At 35.0% G+C, this 21,379-nt stretch overlaps 1 protein-coding gene across 1 annotated transcript in view; it reads right to left on the bottom strand.

The window, feature by feature from the left end:
* MTREX (Mtr4 exosome RNA helicase) overlaps positions 1–21,379 on the bottom strand; it is a 102,954-nt gene that overhangs the window by 6,506 nt on the left and 75,069 nt on the right. The window contains exons 20-25 of the mRNA XM_047729478.1: positions 19,994–20,104; positions 18,323–18,511; positions 12,384–12,547; positions 8,496–8,601; positions 4,947–5,003; positions 3,608–3,770 (exon numbers count right to left, since the gene is read on the bottom strand). Coding sequence (XP_047585434.1) covers positions 3,608–3,770; positions 4,947–5,003; positions 8,496–8,601; positions 12,384–12,547; positions 18,323–18,511; positions 19,994–20,104 — 790 coding nt within the window. The remainder of the gene's footprint in view (positions 1–3,607; positions 3,771–4,946; positions 5,004–8,495; positions 8,602–12,383; positions 12,548–18,322; positions 18,512–19,993; positions 20,105–21,379) is intronic.

Raw genomic sequence — 21,379 nt, 5'->3', positions numbered from 1 at the left:
CTCTATTATTATTAGCAGAAGTATTTCTAAGAACAAATCAACTGGCAAATCCCTAATGACACTGATGTCCCCTGACCTAGGGAAGGATACAACTATGCCAGCTGAAAGGCATTTTTAAAAAGAGTGTAAGAGTAGTTAAAATGTGAATTTTAAGATTTAAAATAAAAAAAAACACAGGGTGCAAAATTTGTTATAATTCATGTGTACTTTAAAAAAACAGTAGTTAAAATGTGAATTTTAAAATTTAAAATAAAAAAAAACAGGGTGTAAAAAGAGTGTAAGTGGAAGGACAGTGTCGGAATGCACTACATGGTGAACAGTTTCAAGTGAGAGCACACATCATCAGGAGAACAACTGTGGTGAAGGAGTAGAAAAGCAAGTCTTTCATATGTAGTAAAGACTATAATACTATTGTTGTTCAGACAGAAATAAAATTTAATGGCCACTGAAAGCTTCCATGGATCTACTACATAGATCAGTAGACTGAAACCCTAGGCTTGAGCTTCTGCAAATACTGTTTCAAATTGCTTTCCCAATTTAGTTTGACAGAAATAAGAAATAACTACATTCTTACCATTTTTTTCAGGGTGATAATAGAAGAAATAATAATTTGTATGAAGTCTTGAAAATTCCTCAACTGAGTCACAGTACAAGTTCTTCTCTTGTATTAGGCATCCCCTCAAACACATAGTATTCATCATTACAATGTTAGTTTGTGCCAATTAATATTTGAAAAATACTTAAAACTACTACTTCTGAGGCTCATGACTTGAAGTGCCATATAAAGGAAATTTTTCATATAAATTAAATTTTCATATAAAAAGAAAATTAACAGGGGCGGCTGGGTGGTTCAGTAGGTTAAGCCTCTGCCTTCGACTCAGGTCATGATCCCAGGGTCCTGGGATCGAGCCCCGCATCGGGCTCTCTGCTCAGCGGGAAGCCTGCTTCCTCCTCTCTCTCTGCCTGCCTCTCTGCCTACTTGTAATCTCTGTCAAATAAATAAATAAAATCTTAAAAAAAAAAAAAAGAAAATTAACAATCTAACTGCAAACAAATATGGTTTGAGTGAAGGGCATTTTAAACTTTCAGTGCAATCATTTTCTGCCCATCAAAGTAAAGACACAATGTTAGAAACTATGGGCTAGAGCTTTGATTATAGTATTTTTCCAATTATATAAAGCATGTACAATAACAAGATGAGGAGAGAACAGCTATTCTGAAATGGAAGAACTAAGTAACAGCACGATAAAAAGGGGAGGCACACAGTATGCTAGAAAAAGAAAATACTCTCCTAAGTAAATCAAGGTTCTCAGTTGTTTTTTTTTTTTTGCTGTTTAATTATGCTGTTTTATTCCTAAGAGTTAATATATAGTCCATTCCAATTTTAGAAAGAAAAAGTATAGCTGATACAATGACACCCAGACCAGAAATACATGAAGATTACACTGATGTTAGAGCAAACTTCAAGTTATAATTACAAATGGAATTCCTCAGATTTTAAACTTTGATTCCTCACACAAGCTGTGATGTAGAAATAACTCTAAGGAATTGAAAGGGAGCAAAATGGATTTCAGGAACGCCAGTAGGCTCTGGAGAACTGCAAACCCTTATCAATTTTAGCAGTTTCTGATCTGTCTTCCTATACTGTGACAACTCTTCCTTTTAAGTACAAAGAACATAAAAAACAGTCCACAAGGACAATTTTATAGGGCACCCTTTATGTACAGGTCTGTTGCCCCTTGATTTTTCTTTAAACAAACAAAAGGAACTACTCTCTGCTATGAACCACTATTATGTCATGTGTCTGACTTCTCAGAGAAGCAGATATTCTATAAATATGAGCTACTAACAAATCTTAAAATTATTTCGGCATAGAACAGTCATTAGTTTCAGCCTTATGTTCCAAAAAGATGCCAGACTGAAGAGTGGTGGGGGCTGTATGACTGCATTTACACCTTCACACCACATAAGCGGTCGTATATGGACCTCGGTTCCTATGTGTGAAGCAGTGTTCACAAGCAAGGTCAAGTGTCATGCTTCCCTCTTCTGATATCCTCAGCTATTGCATCCCACTGTGAACTACTACAGACCTCCTTACCATTCCTACAAGAACAAACTGTCAGTGGATGGAGATGGTACAATCTAGGTCAGGATTTAAGAAGTCTCTAGGTGATCCAAAATTCAAGGATAAGGCATTATGGTGCTTAGATGAACTTATTAACTACCATGTGACTTGTAATCAGAGGCTGGGGTTTAAATCATAGTGTCATCATATACCACACCTCTATGATCTTGGGCAAATTATTTACTTTTTAAAAAACTCAGCTTTCTTGTGCCAAGTAAAGTGTCTACCCTGAGTTGCCATTTTGGTGATTAGATCTAAATTATATAAATGCCTGGCACACGGTAGTCACTTTAATAAATGATGATGGTCTCAGTAAGAGAATACTCAGAAAAAGATTTAGAACCACATTACTAAATGTTCATTTAATGGAGGATTAGAAATAAATTTCAGATACCATAATAAAAAATATATATACTACTAAAAACTTTAATATTTTAAACCTTAAAACCCATGAAGTTCAGCAGAGTAAAGGTTCAAAGTAGAAAATTTTAATATTCTGTTGCAGAGATGTTTGACCTATGCATCATAAAAATCTATGATTCATAAACTCAGTAAACGATCAGTCTTTAATAATACCAGTTAAAAAGTATATATATTGAGTGTCAAAAATACAATTTTTCTTAAAACAGAGCTATAAACAATAGCATTTTAAGTATTCTTATAATAATCTCTTATCTCTCTGAAGTCCAAGCTCATTTACTTTCATTTTTTTAAAAAAGTTCAATGTAAATATCTAATTTGATAAATATCATTCACTATCATAATTCTCTATATAAGCCAATCTTTTTGAAATGAGTAAAACATTTCTAAAATGGTCTCCCTTAGATACTCTTTTTTTCACTTCTTATATTATTTCTTACATTCCCTCTGCCTTTATTTTTTCTTCTTAAAATTTCTGTTCAGTTGAATAACAATTATTCTTCAGTCTTTTAATGACTATTTAAAAAGACTGCTCATTAATCTGATTCATGCTGAAGTACAGCATCTCACTGAGGTCAAGTCTATTATTAGAAATGCAATGATGGACAGAATTTTCAGCTCTGCTTTTAGTGGAATTAATATAATAAGCCTTTAGATTACTGCCAAGAGATTTAAAAGAAAATTTCACACGGACTTTACTTACTAGATCATCTGTGATGTCATTACCATTCCATTTACTACCAAAAATTAAAAATAACGTATTATTCTTATTTAGTTAAAGAAATGCCATCCTGAGTATATTTCTTCTATCAGAAAGGAATGTACGGGGGCGCCTGGGTGGGTCAATCGTTAAGCATCTGCCTTTGGCTCAAGTCATGATCTCAGGGTCCTGTGATCGGGCCCTACATCGGGCTTCCTACTCAGCAGAAGGCCTACTTCTCCCTCTCCCACTTTCCCTGCTTGTGTTCCTGCTCTTTCTCTCTCTGTCAAATAAATAAATAAAATCTTAAAAAAAAAAAAAAAAGAAAGAAAGGAATGTATCTATACAGAATTTAAACATACCTTCAAAGACATCTGTCATTTTGCAGATATGGGCAAATGTAGCTCCAGTTGCCCAGGTATATACTACATCCATTAAGTGAGGTTTGAATGAGCTTAGGTAAGTTTCCTCATCAATTTCCAGTTTGGCTTCTGCTGAAACCTTTGCAATCCTTTTAGCACATTCCTTTGAAGATAAAAGATTTACTTAAAATTTCTTCCTTACTTAAAGTACTTGCGTACTTTTTTTCTTTAGGTTTCCAGAGCCAGAATTCCACAAGACCCCTTTTTCTTCTAGATTCTTACACCCACAGTTTGGATATGCTGTACTTCTAAGTAGTTACAGTGCCTTTTCCACTGCTAAGTGACCCAACTGTAATGTTTCCCCATTACACTGAATTAAGAAAAATTTATCAAGAGCGTGATTTTCACCCAGTTAAAACTTTTTTTTTTTAAAAGAAACTCTTCATTAAAGTCATTCAAAAGTAGCATTTAACTAATCTCTAAGTCTTTCATTAACAGCAACCAAAAAAACCCTCAAAGACATCAATAACAAACAGATTGAAAAAGATACAAATCCCTATGGAAAAGTAATGCTTTTCCTCAATAATCCTTTAAAAAATATAAATCTTAATCTCCCCCTTCCCCGCCACACTGAGATATTTAGATTCATTCTATTCTCCTTGGTAATATAAAAGGTCAAAACTGCCTAGTCCTATACAAACTTCCCTGGTTCTAGAAGTTTAAAATCCTTAGTAATAAGGAATATTAAATGTTCCACTGAAGAGGCTCTTTTTATGATTCATTTCCCTCTCTTTCAGTGTCATATAGTTCATATTTCCCTCTCTGTCCAGTGTTAAAGGCAGATAAAATCAGTTCATCCTAAGAAAATCATAGAACATACAGATTCATTACTATAAGCTACTGGGGCTTTAAGGACCCAGGATAATTAATTTCTTAGGAGAAAACATGTTTTAAAATTTTGTTGTAAACTACAATGGAAGAACATACAAAAACTTAAGCAAACTAATTCTAGTCCATTAAGATGTCATTCTTAATACCAAGGAAAACAATGCAGGACTGAGTTGTTGATATTGCCGATCTACACTACAGTGTTAAATCTACACTCACAATAACTCAATATGGTTTATTACACTGGTGGGGGAGAATATTTAATTATTAAAGTAAAAATCACAAATGATGTTACCAACATATAGCATTAAATGACAAGACTAACACCAAGTAACATACTTAACTTTGAAGGAAGTAGTCTCTGTGGAATGATAAATACTAGGATTAGACTGTCAAAAATGCTCATTTTACATATATTATTCATAAAGCATGCAGTTCAACATACTCATACCTGCATCTGACGAAGTGGTCCTGCTAATTGCTCCGTTAATTTGGGCATCTCACTAGACTATGAAAAAAAAGGATGTAAAAACCGAAGTTTAAAATGTTTTCTATTGTAACAAAAAAAAAGTTTTCATATTATCTATCAATATCAAATAATAAGACCTTAGTTATTAGCACTTAGAGTTTCTGATGACCTTAGCTGATGTAAGCAAAATTACCACTCCTTTCATCCTAAATTATATTATTATTATACTTCAGAGGAAAATATTACACTGCTAAATTTACAATTTATGAGCTATTTTCTTTGACCACAAATGGAATGGAGTAAGAGCAAATATAAACACCCAAAGTAGTTTAGTTACATCAAAACTATTATAAACTATTTTATCACAGTTGGATTTTGAAATAGTTTTGGTTCCTAGGCAACTCTAATTCTGTAGAAACCAAAAATTTGGGATAAAGAACATTAAAAGTCATGTTCTCAATTTTTATTTTACCCAGGTATTACTAACTAGGCAAATGAACTTGGACAAGTGGCTTGGATTCTGTGTGTTGGCTTCCTACCCTGTCAAAGAGAAAGAAAAGGTGAGATCCTCAAAACCCTATTCTGTTGTGATTAGAATAAAGATGGTTATTTGTGAACAAAGGCTGACAAATGTAGCCTTACACAAAAACAAAATTATTACAAAAATGTTATGTATGTGTGTGAGAGACAGGATTTAAACAGGTAAATTCTCTTAAAAAGCTATTACAGGTTAGTTGCAACAGTTACACCTTTATTTTAAGCATCAGTATTTATACAGGACTGGCTTTGCTATGCATGTTTTATGTTTATTATGTAATAATGACCTAGGCTCTGTATTATTCCTGTCCAATTTAAAAAAAAAAAGAAGAAAAACCATGATGAATGATGAAAAAACAAAATGGTCACCATGAACTCAACAACTCAGTTTATGAACTCAAGACTACTTAACATCTTTGATATTCAGTAATCCATGGTCAATAGTTACTGACCACTTCCTCTCTGGTCAATGTAAGTAGAAGACACTGGTCCTGACAAAAATAACTTAAATGTTTTTTCACCAATGCTCTCTCACCAGGTGTATATACAATTTGTTTCTTCATCTCTCCTTTTAAGTCTCAATTCAAATTTCACTCCCTTGGTGAGGCCTTTACTAATCACTTACTTAAAATAGTAACCCTATCCCAGTGTTTTCAATCTGCCTCCTCTGCTTCACTTTCCTCCAAAACCCTCATCACCATTTGACATAATCTGTGCATACTTTTTTATTGTTTACCTTCATCTACTAGCATATGATTATCAGGAAAGCAAAAATTCCTGCTATATCTCTAGTGCCTAGATCTGGGCAGTACACACAGTAGATTTTTAATAAATATTGGTAGTTACATGATATTTATATTCTAAAGATCGTATTTAATCTTTAAATTGCTTTTAATGATATAAAAAATGCAGGGACACAGTTTTAGAAAGAACTCATTTTGAAAAAGAAGTTAGTATTTTAAGCAGACTTCTTCATATTTATAACAATTACTTTACTCTTAAGTTTAACCTTTCCATGTGGCCAGAAAACATTCTTTTAAAAGTATCAACAAAATTCCATGTGACTTGTAGTGTAATTTTCCATCTTGATGTTGAAAGGCACCACCACAAAAAACTGATGACACTACATACAACACAGTGTGGTTTCACTGAACAAATCTTAATTAACCACATATAGCAACATCTTCCCCACAAATTTCAGAATAATGGTTTGGTTAAGTCCAACCCCTTTGAGGAAGTACATACTTGGTCTCTCAGAAAACAGGACTTTTATTTTTATTATTATTTCTTAAGATTTTATTTATTTATTTGACAGAGATCACAAGTAGGCAGAGAGGCAGATGAGAGAGAGAGCAGAGGAAGCAGGCTCCACGCAGAGCAGAGAGCCTGATGTAGGGCTTGATCCCAGGACCCTAGGATCATGACCTGAGCCAAAGGCAGAGGCTTTAACCCACTGAGCCATCCAGGTGCCCCAAAACAGGACTTTTATACTGCTACATTAAAAACAAAACAGAATAACAAATCCAAGAAATTAGCTATAAAACAAAGTCTGACATAGGCAGAAGAGCACCAATCTCCCAAATCATCTTCAAACTTAGGTCTTTTCAAACAGAATCTGATAGATATTCTTAAAAATTACTCCAGAAATTAATGTAATAAATTTTGAACCTAAGAAAAACAACAGCCAAACATAGTACTTTGTAAAGTAATGAATTCCTCGTATGCAAATTACTTCACAGGTGCAGAGTTGGCATTCTCAGAGGAGTGTCAATTGTTTTGGGATTATTGTCCTCTTTCTTATCATTGCCACTCTAGCAACGAATTCTAATCAGTAATCAGGGAGTGGAGAGAAAAGGTCCTACTTATTTCAACAAGTAATGTATTCAACCTGCTTCATAAATAAGGAAATAGTTAACAAACAGATCAATGGCAGAACTGAAAAAAGTTTGTCTTACATACAATTCATATGAAAGTTTAAGTGTACATGGTAAAAGATATTATAAAAATTTAGAAATTAGTATTAAATTATTTTTAGAGGGCAAATGTCTTTGTCTTCTTATTTTGTCTACTTCATCCACAATAAATAAAGTTCAAAATGTAAAACATGCATTTTACTTTTTAAACAAATCATACTGGTTTTTGGAATAAAGTAAAAGACAGATTAGTGTTTTTGTGGTGGGCCACCAAGCACTTCATTTTCTGATTTTTTTTTTTAAAGATTTTATTTATTTATTTGACACAGAGAGAGAGAGAGATCACAAATAGGCAGAGAAGCAGGCAGAGAGAGAAGGGAGCAAGCAGGCTCCCCACTGAGCAGAGAGCCTGATGCAGGGCTTGATCCCAGGACCTGAGATCATGACCTGAGCTGAAGGCAGAGGCTTAACCCACTGAGCCACCCAGGTGCCCCCATTTTCTGATTTTTAAGAGTTGCTGAAAGCGAACTAACTACTCAATGAAAAAATTACTGTGAAACCACTCAATGAAAAAACTACTGCAAAACCAGCAATGAGAATCCATAGCCACTACCCTCAAACCTTACCTATGACAACTAACCAGACTTCAGCCACTCAGAAAATCAGTTGCTTCATAGTTATTCTCCATTACTGGGAGGAGAGATATTAATTTAACCTCACTACCCCCTTTTACTTTCACTCTTTTGCCTAATTTTATTTTCATTCTTTCATCCTCTTCTTTCTAGGACTATCTGACCAGACCAGATCTTCAAACAATGCACTGGGTTACAGAAGAAATTAAAGGTTTGGAATATGATTAACAACTATCCACAAATAAAATCTTATTTCACTCTCCTTTCTGATAATATGTATTTAATTATTTAATATTCTCTTAGATATTTGTGTTAAAATAGTGATTTCTGACTAAAATTAGCCATAATATGTAAATATGAAACTTTTATAATTTAAAATATCCATAATAATATTTACGTTACAGGATGTGTGAATTAATAAGTAAGGTATGTTAAATCTATTAACTCACATTCTCTTGAAACACAAAGCAGCTAAGTAGTGCCGTTGCCTGTTCTGCAGACAGGTCATTGAAGAGGCCATTAAACATCATCTCAGTTAGAAGGAGCTCATCAGCACTAGATCACCACAAAAAAAAAAAAAGAATAATTTTCAAATGTCATAATATAAAAATACAAAATGTATACATATGTGCTTAAAATATAGAAAATTTTTAAATAAAATCTATTACTTGACCATAAGGAGGGATCAATGAGGAGAGACAAAGATTTATTTAAGAAAATGGCAGGTCTTTATATTTTCCAATGTATCAATAATAAATGTAAAACGGTTATTTCATGTAAAAATCCCATTCTAGGAAACACCAAAATGCAAATATTTACTGAAATAAGGAACTCCTTCTTAACTCTCAGTATTCCAGGACAGACAGTCACCCCCCATTTTTCCTCTGGGTCCAAGGATCCATTTAACAGTTGTTTAATACTTTATAACACAAAGGGATAATGAAAAAAAACTTCATTAGAAATCTTAAGAATTTATATGTAACCACAGGAGACACACACTGCATTTCCATCACTGAGAATGTATATTACCAAGATGGCCAATGGTCTTTAAATGCAACTTTAAATGCAATACTGCTCATCAACTGTCATCTGTGAATCTGGACAATACCCATGTAGTAAATACAATTCCAAATTTCAAATACATCTCCAATAGGTACTAGCTTATTATTACTTCCATTTTTCTCCTGCACTTAACATTATCCCAGCATACTGGCTGCAGATTTTAAATACATCTCTTTTAAAGATTCTATCTAATCATTATTTTTGGTTCCTCTTTTGAATCACCAAAATACACTATTCTAAAAAACTTTCACAAGTTGTAATTTTGTGGAAAAGGAAGGCCATCCTCTTTGCTCTATAACTGTACAACATTTCCAAATTCAGGAGTATATTATAAAGATTAGAATGATTAATCCAACAGATTTTTCTTTAAATCTCTCCATCTATTTCTTAACAATTTCCTTGTATTTAAAACTGTCTTTTAAAAACTATCAAGGACAACTTAGCAAACAAATCATAAAAAACTATTATCACAAGTCCTTTTAGTAAAATGGAATCTTAGCACAAAACATTACATAACTCCTGCTTTCTGAACAGAAAGGAAAGTAAAATAATCTTAAAATTTCCTTTTTGTCTTTAGAGATACATTATTCACTCACTGATTCTTCACAGTTCGAGAATTTACCTTACAGTCTAAGATTTTGCTGTATGATTAATTTCACCATCATCACTGTTATCTTCTGATTTGTGTAATAATTGCAAAATATCTTTACTGTTTTCTCTCTGCCATCATGGATGGAAAACAAAAAAATCTGAATGCTCAACTGTGCTCAATGGAAGCTACAAAAGACTACAAAGATAGTGTTTCTAGAATTCTGCAATCAAGGTTCCCACAATGTACCTTACATTTATAAAAGGGTTTAATAGACCCATTTGATAATTTCGAGGGTGTTCCCTCTATTTAAAAAAAAAACAAGCTAAACTTTTATTTTTTGACTTCTAAAAAAAGAATAAAGTCACAAGCTATCAATCTTTAAGAGTTAAAAAACTCAATTTGGGTTCCTGGTGGTAAAATGAGAGTTAAGTCAAAGAGGACAACACAAATAATGCCAGAGTACTTCAAGAACTACATATCACTACATACACACCACTAAGGTGGGAGGCAGAGAAGAAACAATAGTAATCACAGGAGAGTGATCTAACAGGTTATACAGGCAATTATGAAAAAAAGTTGAGGAGCTTAAAATAAGATTAGAGAAATTCACAGGAAGTTTCAGAAGATGTAGGAAAAAATACGTAGGAATTGGATTTGGGGTAGGAGTGAGGAAAGGTCATTGCTGAGAGAAAAATATGTGTGGGATGTAGCTAGAGAGGAAAGGGCAATAACACATTAAATTATGGCATTTATTCTAAAAGCAATAGGGAAAAACAGAGACTTTCACCAAAACAACGAAATTACAGGATCTGTGCTTTGAAAAGAATACTGGGAAAGCAGTAAAAAGAACTCTATCTTGAGTCTTCATAATCTCTATATTCAAAAATGAGGGTTTCTGCAGTACTCTAAGCAAGAAATAATGAAGGCACATTAGTCAGTGGGAAGATTAAAAAGGGCGGAGACAGAGGAAACAGGAAGACGGTAAGAGAGAGAGAAAGGAGAGGAGTCTAGGATGTTTTTGCTGTTGGTGGCTGGGTCGTATTCAGCAGAGGGAGAAGCAAATACTGGGGGAAAGGTAACATTCTTTCATTCATGTGATACTGTTTTCTCTCTCTCAATCTCTCTCTAGTCTTATATTAGAATAAAATCAATACTATTCTCCCAAGACTAAATCCAGCGGCAGATAGCCAAGAGAAATTTTCTGTTAATTGTTAAATAGTATATAATATCACAAAGAAGTAATTCCAATAACAGTAATTCTAGCATATGAATTAGTAAACCAGTGCTGTGGCCTAGCTTTAGACCTGGGTAAATTATTAACCTTGTGGTGCCTGTAATTCTTTAGTTACAAAGTAGGAAAGCAGGTTTAAGGAAAACAGGAAGCTGACATGCCAAATCTAACTTGAACAAGTGATATATTTGGCTCACACACTGACTAAAAAAAATTATTCTCAATTAGTTTGTGAACAATTAAAAACCAAGGGATTTCACCTAAAATTCTGGATTTTTGGCTTTTCTAAAGATCTGTTATCACATTGCTCTGTAATAATTGGGGCTGAGTAGTTGCTGCCCCCTTTTGGTGACAAAGAATTGTTCTAGTTTACCACACAATCGCCTCCTGGCCCCTAGGGACATAAGTTCTTAACATATGAACTAAATTATCAATAAGAATAATATAAGTAAGTCTTTCTCAAAAACATCTGAAACCAAATACAAGCCTATAATTCTCCAGGCCCATCCACTAGGGCCATGGTGAAAACCTAAGAAACTGTTTCAAAAACATCTTTTATGAACTCAGTAAGAATAATGGTTATAACTATGGACAAAACAACAGTATCTTCAGGTTAATGGAAATCACATAAAATCCTGAGCCAGAACCATTCAATATGCCCTTCCTGAACTTCAGGCCCACAGAAGCCAGCAAAAATAATGAAATGACTGCTGCGATTTCAAGTCATTTAGTTTTAAGGTCATTTGTACTATGTCAAAAGATCACCAAAATAGACAATATCTTATATCCAGTTTTATGCCGTGTCCTATAATATGCTATGCTCTAATTCCATGTTTCTTAGCCCAAAACTTTAATAACATCTCCTATACAACAGGATAATGGTTATTAGATGAAGTTTCAAGTGGGAAAATGTTCAAAATTGTAAAAAATAGTTAAGTATACAAAACTGTGTATAAACTAAGATCATGAATATGTAAAAATACACAATGCATTAATATAAAGAAAAAAGAAAATACATCCGAATGCTAATAGCATTTGTATTAAATAGTGGGATGGAAGAGATTCTTTTAATGCTCTTTTCCTAACTATCATCAAAAACTGCATTTACTATAGAAGGTACTTTACTAACTTAAAATTTATTTTTTAAGGTTTTATTTACTTATTTGAGAGAGAGAGAGAGCGTGCGTGCGCGCGTGCACAAGCAGGGGGAGCGGCACACAGAAGGAGAGAGAGAAGCAGGCTCCCCGCTGAGCAGGGAGCCCAATGGGGCTCGATCAAGGACCCTGAGATCATGACCTGAGCCAAAGGCAGATGGTTAACCAACTGAGCCACCCAGGCACCCCCAAGACTTTTTATTTTTAAGACAGCTCTTTTTTTCTGAAAGATTTATAGTCCTTATATAAAAATATCACCCAATTTTAAAATCAGTTTTCTAGAACAACCAGTTTTTACCTGCTTATCTCACAAGCCACTCGTCCTTTCATCTCTATGACATCAGAAGAAGTAGCAAATCCCAGCCTCCTTAAAACACGTTTGCGACACTTGAGTTCATCCATTTGTAGGACGGTTCTTGCTTTCTTTAGTTCTCGCTTTGCAGATTTAATATCTATTGCAATCTAAGGCACATAAAAGTATAAAGTTAGTTCAATAAAGTAAACAAAGTAAAATGAGATTTATTCATTTTAAAATATAAAAATAGGGGCGTCTGGGTGGCTCAGTGGGTTAAAGCCTCTGCCTTCAGCTCAGGTCGTGATCTCAGGGTCCTGGGATCGAGCCCCAGATAGGCTCTCTGCTCAGCAGGGAGCCTGCTTCCTCCTCTCTCTCTCTCTGCCTGCCTCTGCCTACTTGTGATCTCTGTCAAATAAATAAAAAATCTTTTTTAAAAATGTTAAAATATAAAATATTAAAATAATTAAAAATTATAAAAAATGTATTTTTGAAGATTTATTTGAGACAAAATGCATGCACAAGGGTGGGGAGGGGCAGACAGAGAAACTCAAATAGATTCCACACGGAGTATGGAACCAACGCAGAGTTTGATCCCACCACCCCAAGACCATGACCCAAGCCAAAATCAAGAGACAGGTGTTCTGGGGCACCTGAGTGGCTGAGCCCTTAGGCGTCTGCCTTCGGCTCAAGCCATGGTCCCAGGGTCCTGGGATGGTGCCCCGCATCAGGCTTCCTGCTTGTTGGGAAGCCTGCTTCTCCCTCTCTCAATTCCCCTGCTTGCGTTTCCTCTCTCGCTATGTCTCTATCAAATAAATAAATAAATAAAATCTTAAAAAAAAAAAAAAAAAAAAAAAGAGAGAGAGACAGGCATTCAACCAACTGAGCCACCCAGGCACCCTAGAAAATATTTTATAAGGATACCTTGCAAGGATACCTGGAGCTTCTTAACTTTTGTAGGATATTACACAAGAGGAATGATATATGTATCTGTAGTAATTAAACACCAGTAAAAATGTTATATATATGGAAATATAAAACATCCATGTGAAAAATTTAAGGCAAAGCAGGGAGGAAATTTAGGAGTTGTTATAAGTTTAAGAACTTGGGGAATACAGCATGGTTTTCTTGCTTAAATGAGGAGCAAGAAGAAAGATCTAGAAGAAGGAGTGAGTTGGATAGCCATCAGCTAGGTAAGGTAACCTGCTAGAGGTTGAGAAAGTCAGTGGTAAATTAGGATAGGCTCTCCCAGACAAGATATGACAAGTAATCATGCTTCCAAAGCAGCATCAGCTCCAGCTTTTCATCCGTTGGAAATCAGGGGATAGCTTAGAGAACAGGAAAGATGAGGGTATATGAGTCTTATTTCTTGTTTGCCAATATTTCCCCCATGACATCCTGAGAAGTATTTCTTCTCTTTGCCTTCTAATTGTATCACAAAGTTGTTCAAGCTAGAAACGGCTTTAGCCAAGAGAATAAGGTCTTTATTCTATACTTTAAAAGGAAAACGTATTTTTAGGTCATGCTCCAGAATGGGTAAGTTTTAAAATTCAGCTAATCAGTAAATACTACCTACTTTCCAACTGGGATAAGAATATCACACAGTACAGTAGCAAGAAAATAATGAATTCCTAAGATTGAGGCTTAACATTCAGAAAAACACTGACAAAAAGAAAATTCTAGGGACTTAGAAGTTGAAATTCAAAGACTCTAGAATTTTACATATGATTTATTAGGCTTCAATTGAGCAGAAATGATAAAGGCAATGACCATGGTCAGTAATGGATATTTACAGACAGCTAACTATGTACCCTACTTTTGGTGCTTTACATTATTTCATTCCTATAGCAATTATGTAAGGTAGGTAACTAACACTAAATGTTTACCAACATAAAAATCTGAGACAGACAGAGATTACTAAGTAAACTGGTCAAGATCAGAGCTAGTGAGTAATAAAGATGGGATTCAAAACCACTCTGTCAGCCTTCAGAATCCAATCCCTTAATGGTTATTTATTTATTTTTAAAAAAGATTTTATTTATTTATTTGACAGAGAGAGAGAGATCATAAGTAGGCAGAGAGGCAGGCAGAGAGAGAGGAAGGGAAGCAGGCTCCCCAGGGAGCAGAGAGCCCTATTCGGGGCTCGATCCCAGGACCCTGGAATCATGACCTGAGCTGAAGGCAGAGGCTTTAACCCACTGAGCCACTCAGGTGCCCCTCTTAATGGTTATTTTTATACTGCTACAATCAAATGTGTTGTCATAATGCTATGAGGATAAGAAGACTTTCTAGATAACTCTCTGCTACCTAGCATAACTTACTAGGTCTATTAGAAAAAAAAGTTGTTTTCTGAAGTTTCCTTGATTGAGGATGTCCACAGGAGCAGAGCAGAGCAGACTGCTAAGTACTCAGAGGCATATAAAACTTACTGGTTAGCAGAAGAGGGCCTGCTAGTGAAGGATTTTTTTTCCTTAATGATTTTTATTAAAATGTATTTTAGAAATATTGAGTTAAATGAAAATATTATTAAAATCAATTTCACCCATTTCTTTTCACTTTTTAAAATGTGGTTACTTTAGAATTTAAAATTACATAAGTGGCTTGCATTATATTTCTGTTAGATAATGCCATTTTAGATCTTTTCCCACAGAATTTTAAAAGAACAGATATATTCATGTCTGTGAAAGCATAACTACATAGTAATAGGAGCTTTTCTCCCACAGAAGTAAGATCAGTTTCCTTTTCTCCTCCCTAATAAATCATCTGCACACATTTGCAATACATTTTGCAAAGACTACATGTAAAATGACCTCTTTTTTCTAAAGATTATTTTAAATTAAAGATATTTGAGAGAGAGAGAGAGAGAGAGAGAGCAAGTAGGGGAAGGGGCAAAGGGAAAGGGAGAAGCAGACTGAGTGCTAAGCAGGGAACTCGATGCAGGCCTTGATCCCAGGACCGTGGGATCATGACCTGAGCTGAAGGCAGACGTATAATTGACTGAACCACCCAGGTGCCCCTACCTCATTTCTTCTTTTTTAAGATTTTACTTACTTATTTGCCAGGGAGAGAGAGCACAAGTAGGCAGAGCAGCAGGGAGAGGTAGAGGGAGAAGCAGGCGCCCTGCTGAGCAGAGAGCCAGATGCAGGACTTGATCCCAGAACCCTGGGATCATGACCTGAGCTGAAGTCAGACGTCTAATCAACTGAGCCACCCAGGTGCCTCCCATTTTTTTTTTTTTTAAATGTCCATGTTGATTTCCATGATATGTAGAAGTCACACACCTAATTCCCTACTGATGAAATGCTGAGGTTATTTTTATATAAATTCGCTTTTTCGGACAATGCTACAAGAACATGCATGTACTACTACCTCACACTTGGGAGTCTTAATTCCTAGAAGGAGGAAAGCTTGCTCAAAAGGTGTGAGTACTTAAAATGGTTAGAGTTGAAGGATTAGATTTTTGAAGCCTTCTTAGGTAGGGCTACGGGATGTGAAATTTATCCTATAGTCACTCGGAGGCCATAAAAAGACTGGTTTCTGCCCTCCCTCCCTGTTAACTCTGTAGTTTTCTCTCATTGTAAAATATTCTATAAGTACTTTACAGACAACTGGGGAGGAAAAAAAAAAAGGAAAAAACAGTTACTATAATCTCATTCCCCACATACCACCACTTCAGGTTTTACTTTCAGTCTTTTTGGTATATGTTTTTATTTGTGCTAAATTGTAATCACAGTCCACATTGATATCAGCATTTAATGCACCTACACAAGCATTTTTCTATGTACTGCTGAGTTTTCAAAGCAAGTGTATTTAGTTAGTCCCTTGGCCAGACACTAAGGCCTTTTTCAGTTATGTCTGAGTAACTTAGATAATGTCACTCTCTGTGGCTTTATCATACCGCCTTCTCTGTGGATGCTTTCTATTCACCAATTCAACCAAGCTCAAGAGTCTGTTCTTGTGTTGTGGACCTGTTCAGGATGACTCTCTGGCGGCAACACAGAAGTAAATGAAGCAGGGAAGGAGCTAATGGAATGGTCTTGGTGAGAGATGAAAAGGCCAGGATACCAAGTGAGGATCCTTGTACAAGTTACTAAAGCTTTTTGTGTCTCCATTTCCTTCCTGGTGGACCAGAGCATGGTGCACTATATGTTCGTTACCCATGTGGTAAGAGGTCCCATTATGTTAGCTCACAGAAAGCTAGAAAGAATGCTGTAAAACTGTGAATTAAACATACTATTCTGTTAAGCCAAGAAGTTTCCACTCCCAAGCATGTTCAGTAAGTAGCAGCGATCATTTGGGATATGGGAGAGTATAAGTAAGCTAAAATGAAATACCTGACCCTAAGGAGCTTAAAATAATGATCTTTGAAACAGGAAGACAAAGGTGGTTCAAGTGGCATGGGATAAAAGCTGAAAAAGCTAACAGTAAGGAGATGTAAGTTTCAGGGAGAAAGTGACACTTTTTTAGTACATAAGATTCTAGTTGAAGAGAAGTGGGTAATGGAAAGGAATGTGTTCACTTTGAAAAACTTTCCCTAAATTCATTATTCACCATGGCTCTAAGAACGCTTTTCTAGTTACAGACTACAGCTAATTACTCTAAAAAGCTAAACTACTGGGACGCTTGGGTGGCTCAGTTGTTAAGCCTCTGCCTTCGGCTCAGGGCACAATCCCAGGATCCTGGGCTCCAGCACTGCATGGGTTCCTTGCTTGGCTGGAAGCCTGCTTCTCCCTCGCCCACTCCCCCTGCTTGTGTTCCCTCTCTCACTGTGTGTCTGTCAAATAAATAAATAAAATCTTAAAAAAAAAAAAAAAGCCAAACTGTTACAACTTCTTTCCACTAGGAACGCTATAATCAAAACCACAGACAATATAATAAGCATTGGTGAGAATATGGAGAAATAAAAATTTTCATAAATCACTGGTGAGAATGTAAAGTGGTACAGCCACTTTGGAAAAAAACTTGACAGTTTCTCAAAGGTTAAACACAGACTTACTATATGACCCAGCAATTCTACCCAATTCCACCCAAAAGAAATGAAAACATATCCACACAAACCTTGTACATAAATGTTGGTAGCAGAATTATTCATAAAAGCCAAAAAGTGGAAAAACCCCAAATGTCTATCAACTGATGAACTGTTAAACAAAATGTAGAATATCCATAAGTGGAATATTTTTCCCCCTTAAAAGGGAATAAAGTACTAATTCTTGCTACAACATAGATGGACTTTGAAGACATGTAGTAAAGAGAATAGACACAAAAGGCCACATACCGCAGGATATTATTTTTATGAAATCTCCAGAAAAAGCAAAACCATAGAGGCAGAAAGAAGATTTATAGTTGCCAGGATCTGTAAGATGGGAGAAATATGAAGTGACTGCTAATTGGTATGAGGTTTCTCTTTGGGGTGATGGAAGCTCTGTAATTGGACAGTGGTATGGCTGCAGTTCTTTGTGAATATGCTACAAACCACTGAACTGTACATTTTAAAAGAGTGAATCTAATGCTATATGAATTATATTACATTAAAAAAACTGTGAAGAGGGCGCCTGGGTGGCTCAGTGGATTTAAGCCTCTGCGTTCAGCTCAGGTCACGATCTCAGGGTCCTGGGATCGAGTCCCGCATCGGGCTCTCTGCTCAGCAGGGAGCCTGCCTCCTCCTCCTCTCTCTCTCTGCCTGCCTCTCTGCCTACTTGTGATCTGTCTGTCAAATAAATGAAAAAAAAAAAAAAAAAAAAAAACTGTGAAGAAAACCCATCAAATACCAAATTAAAATGATTTTTATCTTATTTTGCTGGTAAGAATTGATAGTCTCCTTAAAAGATAAGCTATTTCCCTGTTTTAGCTGATGAAACCAGTAGGAAAGGAAAATAAAAAACCAAATATTCAATAATTTAGTGACATACATACAATTTTATGATAAAAAAATATTTCTGCCATACCTGTGCTTTTTTTTCACAAAGCGTATACACAGTTTCCAAATTTGGGTCATTGTGAAGTGGATGAGAATACATTCTATGCTCAAAAGCCTCCACTTTCTGGATAACTTTTTTCAGCCCTTGATCCTGAATGCCCATATCATCAATAGGATCTAATAAAGGAACACCATCAGGAAAACGTTTCTGAACTTCCTAAAACAAAAAATTTAAAATTATTTTTTTCATTTTATAGACAAGATTAGTTAAGAGTAAATAAATATTTCCTTATATGTTTTTCTATGCACAAAGAGAAACATGCACTTAAAAATGCACCTCAAGGGACGCCTGGGTGGCTCAGTTGGTTAAGCAGCTGCCTTCGGCTCAGGTCATGATCCCAGCGTCCTGGGATCGAGTCCCACATCGGGCTCCTTGCTCAGCAGGGAGCCTGCTTCTCCCTCTGCCTCTGCCTGCCACTCTGCCTGCCACTCTGTCTGCCTGTGCTCGCTCTCTCTCCCTCTCTCTGACAAATAAATAAATAAAATCTTTAAAAAAAAAAAATGCACCTCAAGTGGAGCTCAATTTTACATGCCTATGTTTTTGAAAATTCCTTCTAAATTGCTGTACTATGATTTATTGATATAGGGATGTGTAAAATTTATTAATAACTCCAGTATTTAGAATTCAATAGTCTGAATGTGGCACAACTTACGAATAAACACATAATTGTATCTTTAGGCTGTTATAACCTCTTATTGTTATAAATAATGCTGTATTTAACAACCCAACTATAAACCGTTTTTAATTTTCTCATGTTTTCTTTGGCTGCTTCCTAGGGGTGCACTATGGAGTGGAAAGACATAAATTTTTTAAAGGGTTCCAGATCCCTATCAAAAAAAAATTTTTTTTAACATGATTTATAACGAGCATGTGAGTTCGGAGAAGGGACAGCTCACTGTAGAGGCTAGTATCCCCCTGAAACCCCTTCAGGGTCTTCAATAGGCCTTAAAGGTAAAATAGGATTTGGTATGTTAGGGATTAAAAAAAAAAGGTTATCCACATAAAGTTCTGTAAAACTGTCAGGAGAATTCTTCAATTCAGGAAGCCTGCCTATCTAAGGACCACAGCTTATTCCTACTCTAATGAAAGCGTCCTGTTTATCTATCTGTTTTCTCAAATTCTAGTACAGAGCCTTTGCAGCATAGTAAATATTAATCCAAGTATTTGTTGACTAAATAAATGACAAAATTCCTTTTCTTCCCCTACTGGAAAATAAAATTCTAGAATGTCATAACTTTTTCTACTGAAAATAAAACTATTTCATTAATTTATTAGCTACACTAAAAAATGGTTAAAAGTCCTGGCATATGATTTTATACATAAAATTCTTAATACAGTCTAGTTATTTTCACTCAACAAATAATAAAGCAAAACATATTTTGTATAAAATAGTAGCCATGTTTTCCTCCATGAGATCTCCTTTAGTAACTCGCTTTGTTGGTATATTCAAGAAGTGGACAATCTACACAAAGATCTGCTATTATTTTTTATTAAAAAGAACTGCCACTGACAGTAGTGTTTATAGTTTTTTTTTTGAAAGAAAGCGATACATTTTAAAGCATTTAAGTTGTCTTGCTATAAATCCTACTTATATTTACATAAAACTTATATTTAAATTTGTAAAATTAACACACGTACCTGTATTGATTTTAAAACACTCTGTCTATTATCCACTGGTCGAAGGTCTTTAGGAATGTAAAGCCTAACACTGCTGATGGCAGACAGGAGGTGTACCAAAACTGGAACAACCTACCAAGAAAAAGTTAAAGAACACTACAATTAAAAATGCACATTTTCAATCTCTGCCATTTCCTAAATTTAGCTTGAATCCTTAAAACGAAGCTGCATTTACAATTTGTGACACACATAGTAGTTGATAATAATCACTGTGGAAGCTTCTATCTTATTAGAAGCTATAATTGAAAATAAAAAATAATTCAACCTCTAAATAACAGGCAAATAAATGGTACCTAAACATAAGTTATTCCTGCAATACAGAATTCATTTTCACGTCCTCATTTACTGGCATTTTTTGAACACCTTAAGGTACAATAACACTACAAAGGAAGGAAAGACTCCTGGTTTAGCTTTAGATGGCCAAGTAAGGTATGTAAGCTCTGGATGGGCCAGAATGAAGAGCAGATGAAAAAAAGTATTTCAACCAGAAGAAACAGTATACTCCATTAGACATAACAAAGAATCACCTATCTTCAAACTAACTTTAATGCTTTCTCCTGACAAGAATACCCTTCCCTCACCATCAAATATGACATTTTGCTTCCTTTAAGTATGCTTCCTTTAAATGAGGGCATCTGTACACTGAGAAGTTAATACTTTCAAAGTCCAAATTCATATTTTAGTAAATATTATTAAATATTATTATTAAATATTAACGAATATTAAATATTAAACAAGTGTCAACAAATCTGTATATACCAAAACTAAAATATCAGCACAAATCATACTCAATAAACAAAGAGAAAAGGTATCTGTTAAGTGTTAATAAGTGAAAAAGATGAAGAATGAAAAAATAGAGAATGCCATTTAAAGGGGATAACTACAACTTCTTATTTGAAAATGACCAAAACAATAATACAACAAACTGTCCATTTTATTTTCTCAACTGTTAACAGCTTGCCATATGTGCTTATTCTCTTTCCAGATAAGATTTTGGGGGGTTTTAGAGGGTGTGTTTTTTCTTTCTGCCTTCCTTATTCCTCCTCTTAATTTAACCATTTGAAATTAATTTGCAGGTAACATGTCACTTCACCTTACCAGCAAATACTTTATCATGTGTCTTCTAAGAACAAGCACATTCTCCTGCATAGCCACATATATCATAAAAACTTAACAATAATACATTATCATCTAATATATAGTTCATATTCAAATTCCCCCAAATGGCTCATTAATGTCCTTTATGGATACTACTACCACCACCACCACTTTCAGATCTGGCATCCAGCCAAGGATCATTTATTGTATTTAGCTGTCAGGTCTCCTTAATCTTTTAAAATCCAGAAT

The sequence above is a fragment of the Lutra lutra genome, chromosome 5 (assembly GCF_902655055.1).
Source record: "Lutra lutra chromosome 5, mLutLut1.2, whole genome shotgun sequence".
Lineage (NCBI taxonomy): Eukaryota > Metazoa > Chordata > Mammalia > Carnivora > Mustelidae > Lutra > Lutra lutra.
Note: the sequence above shows the minus strand (reverse complement) of the source record. Positions and strands in the feature narration are given on the sequence as shown.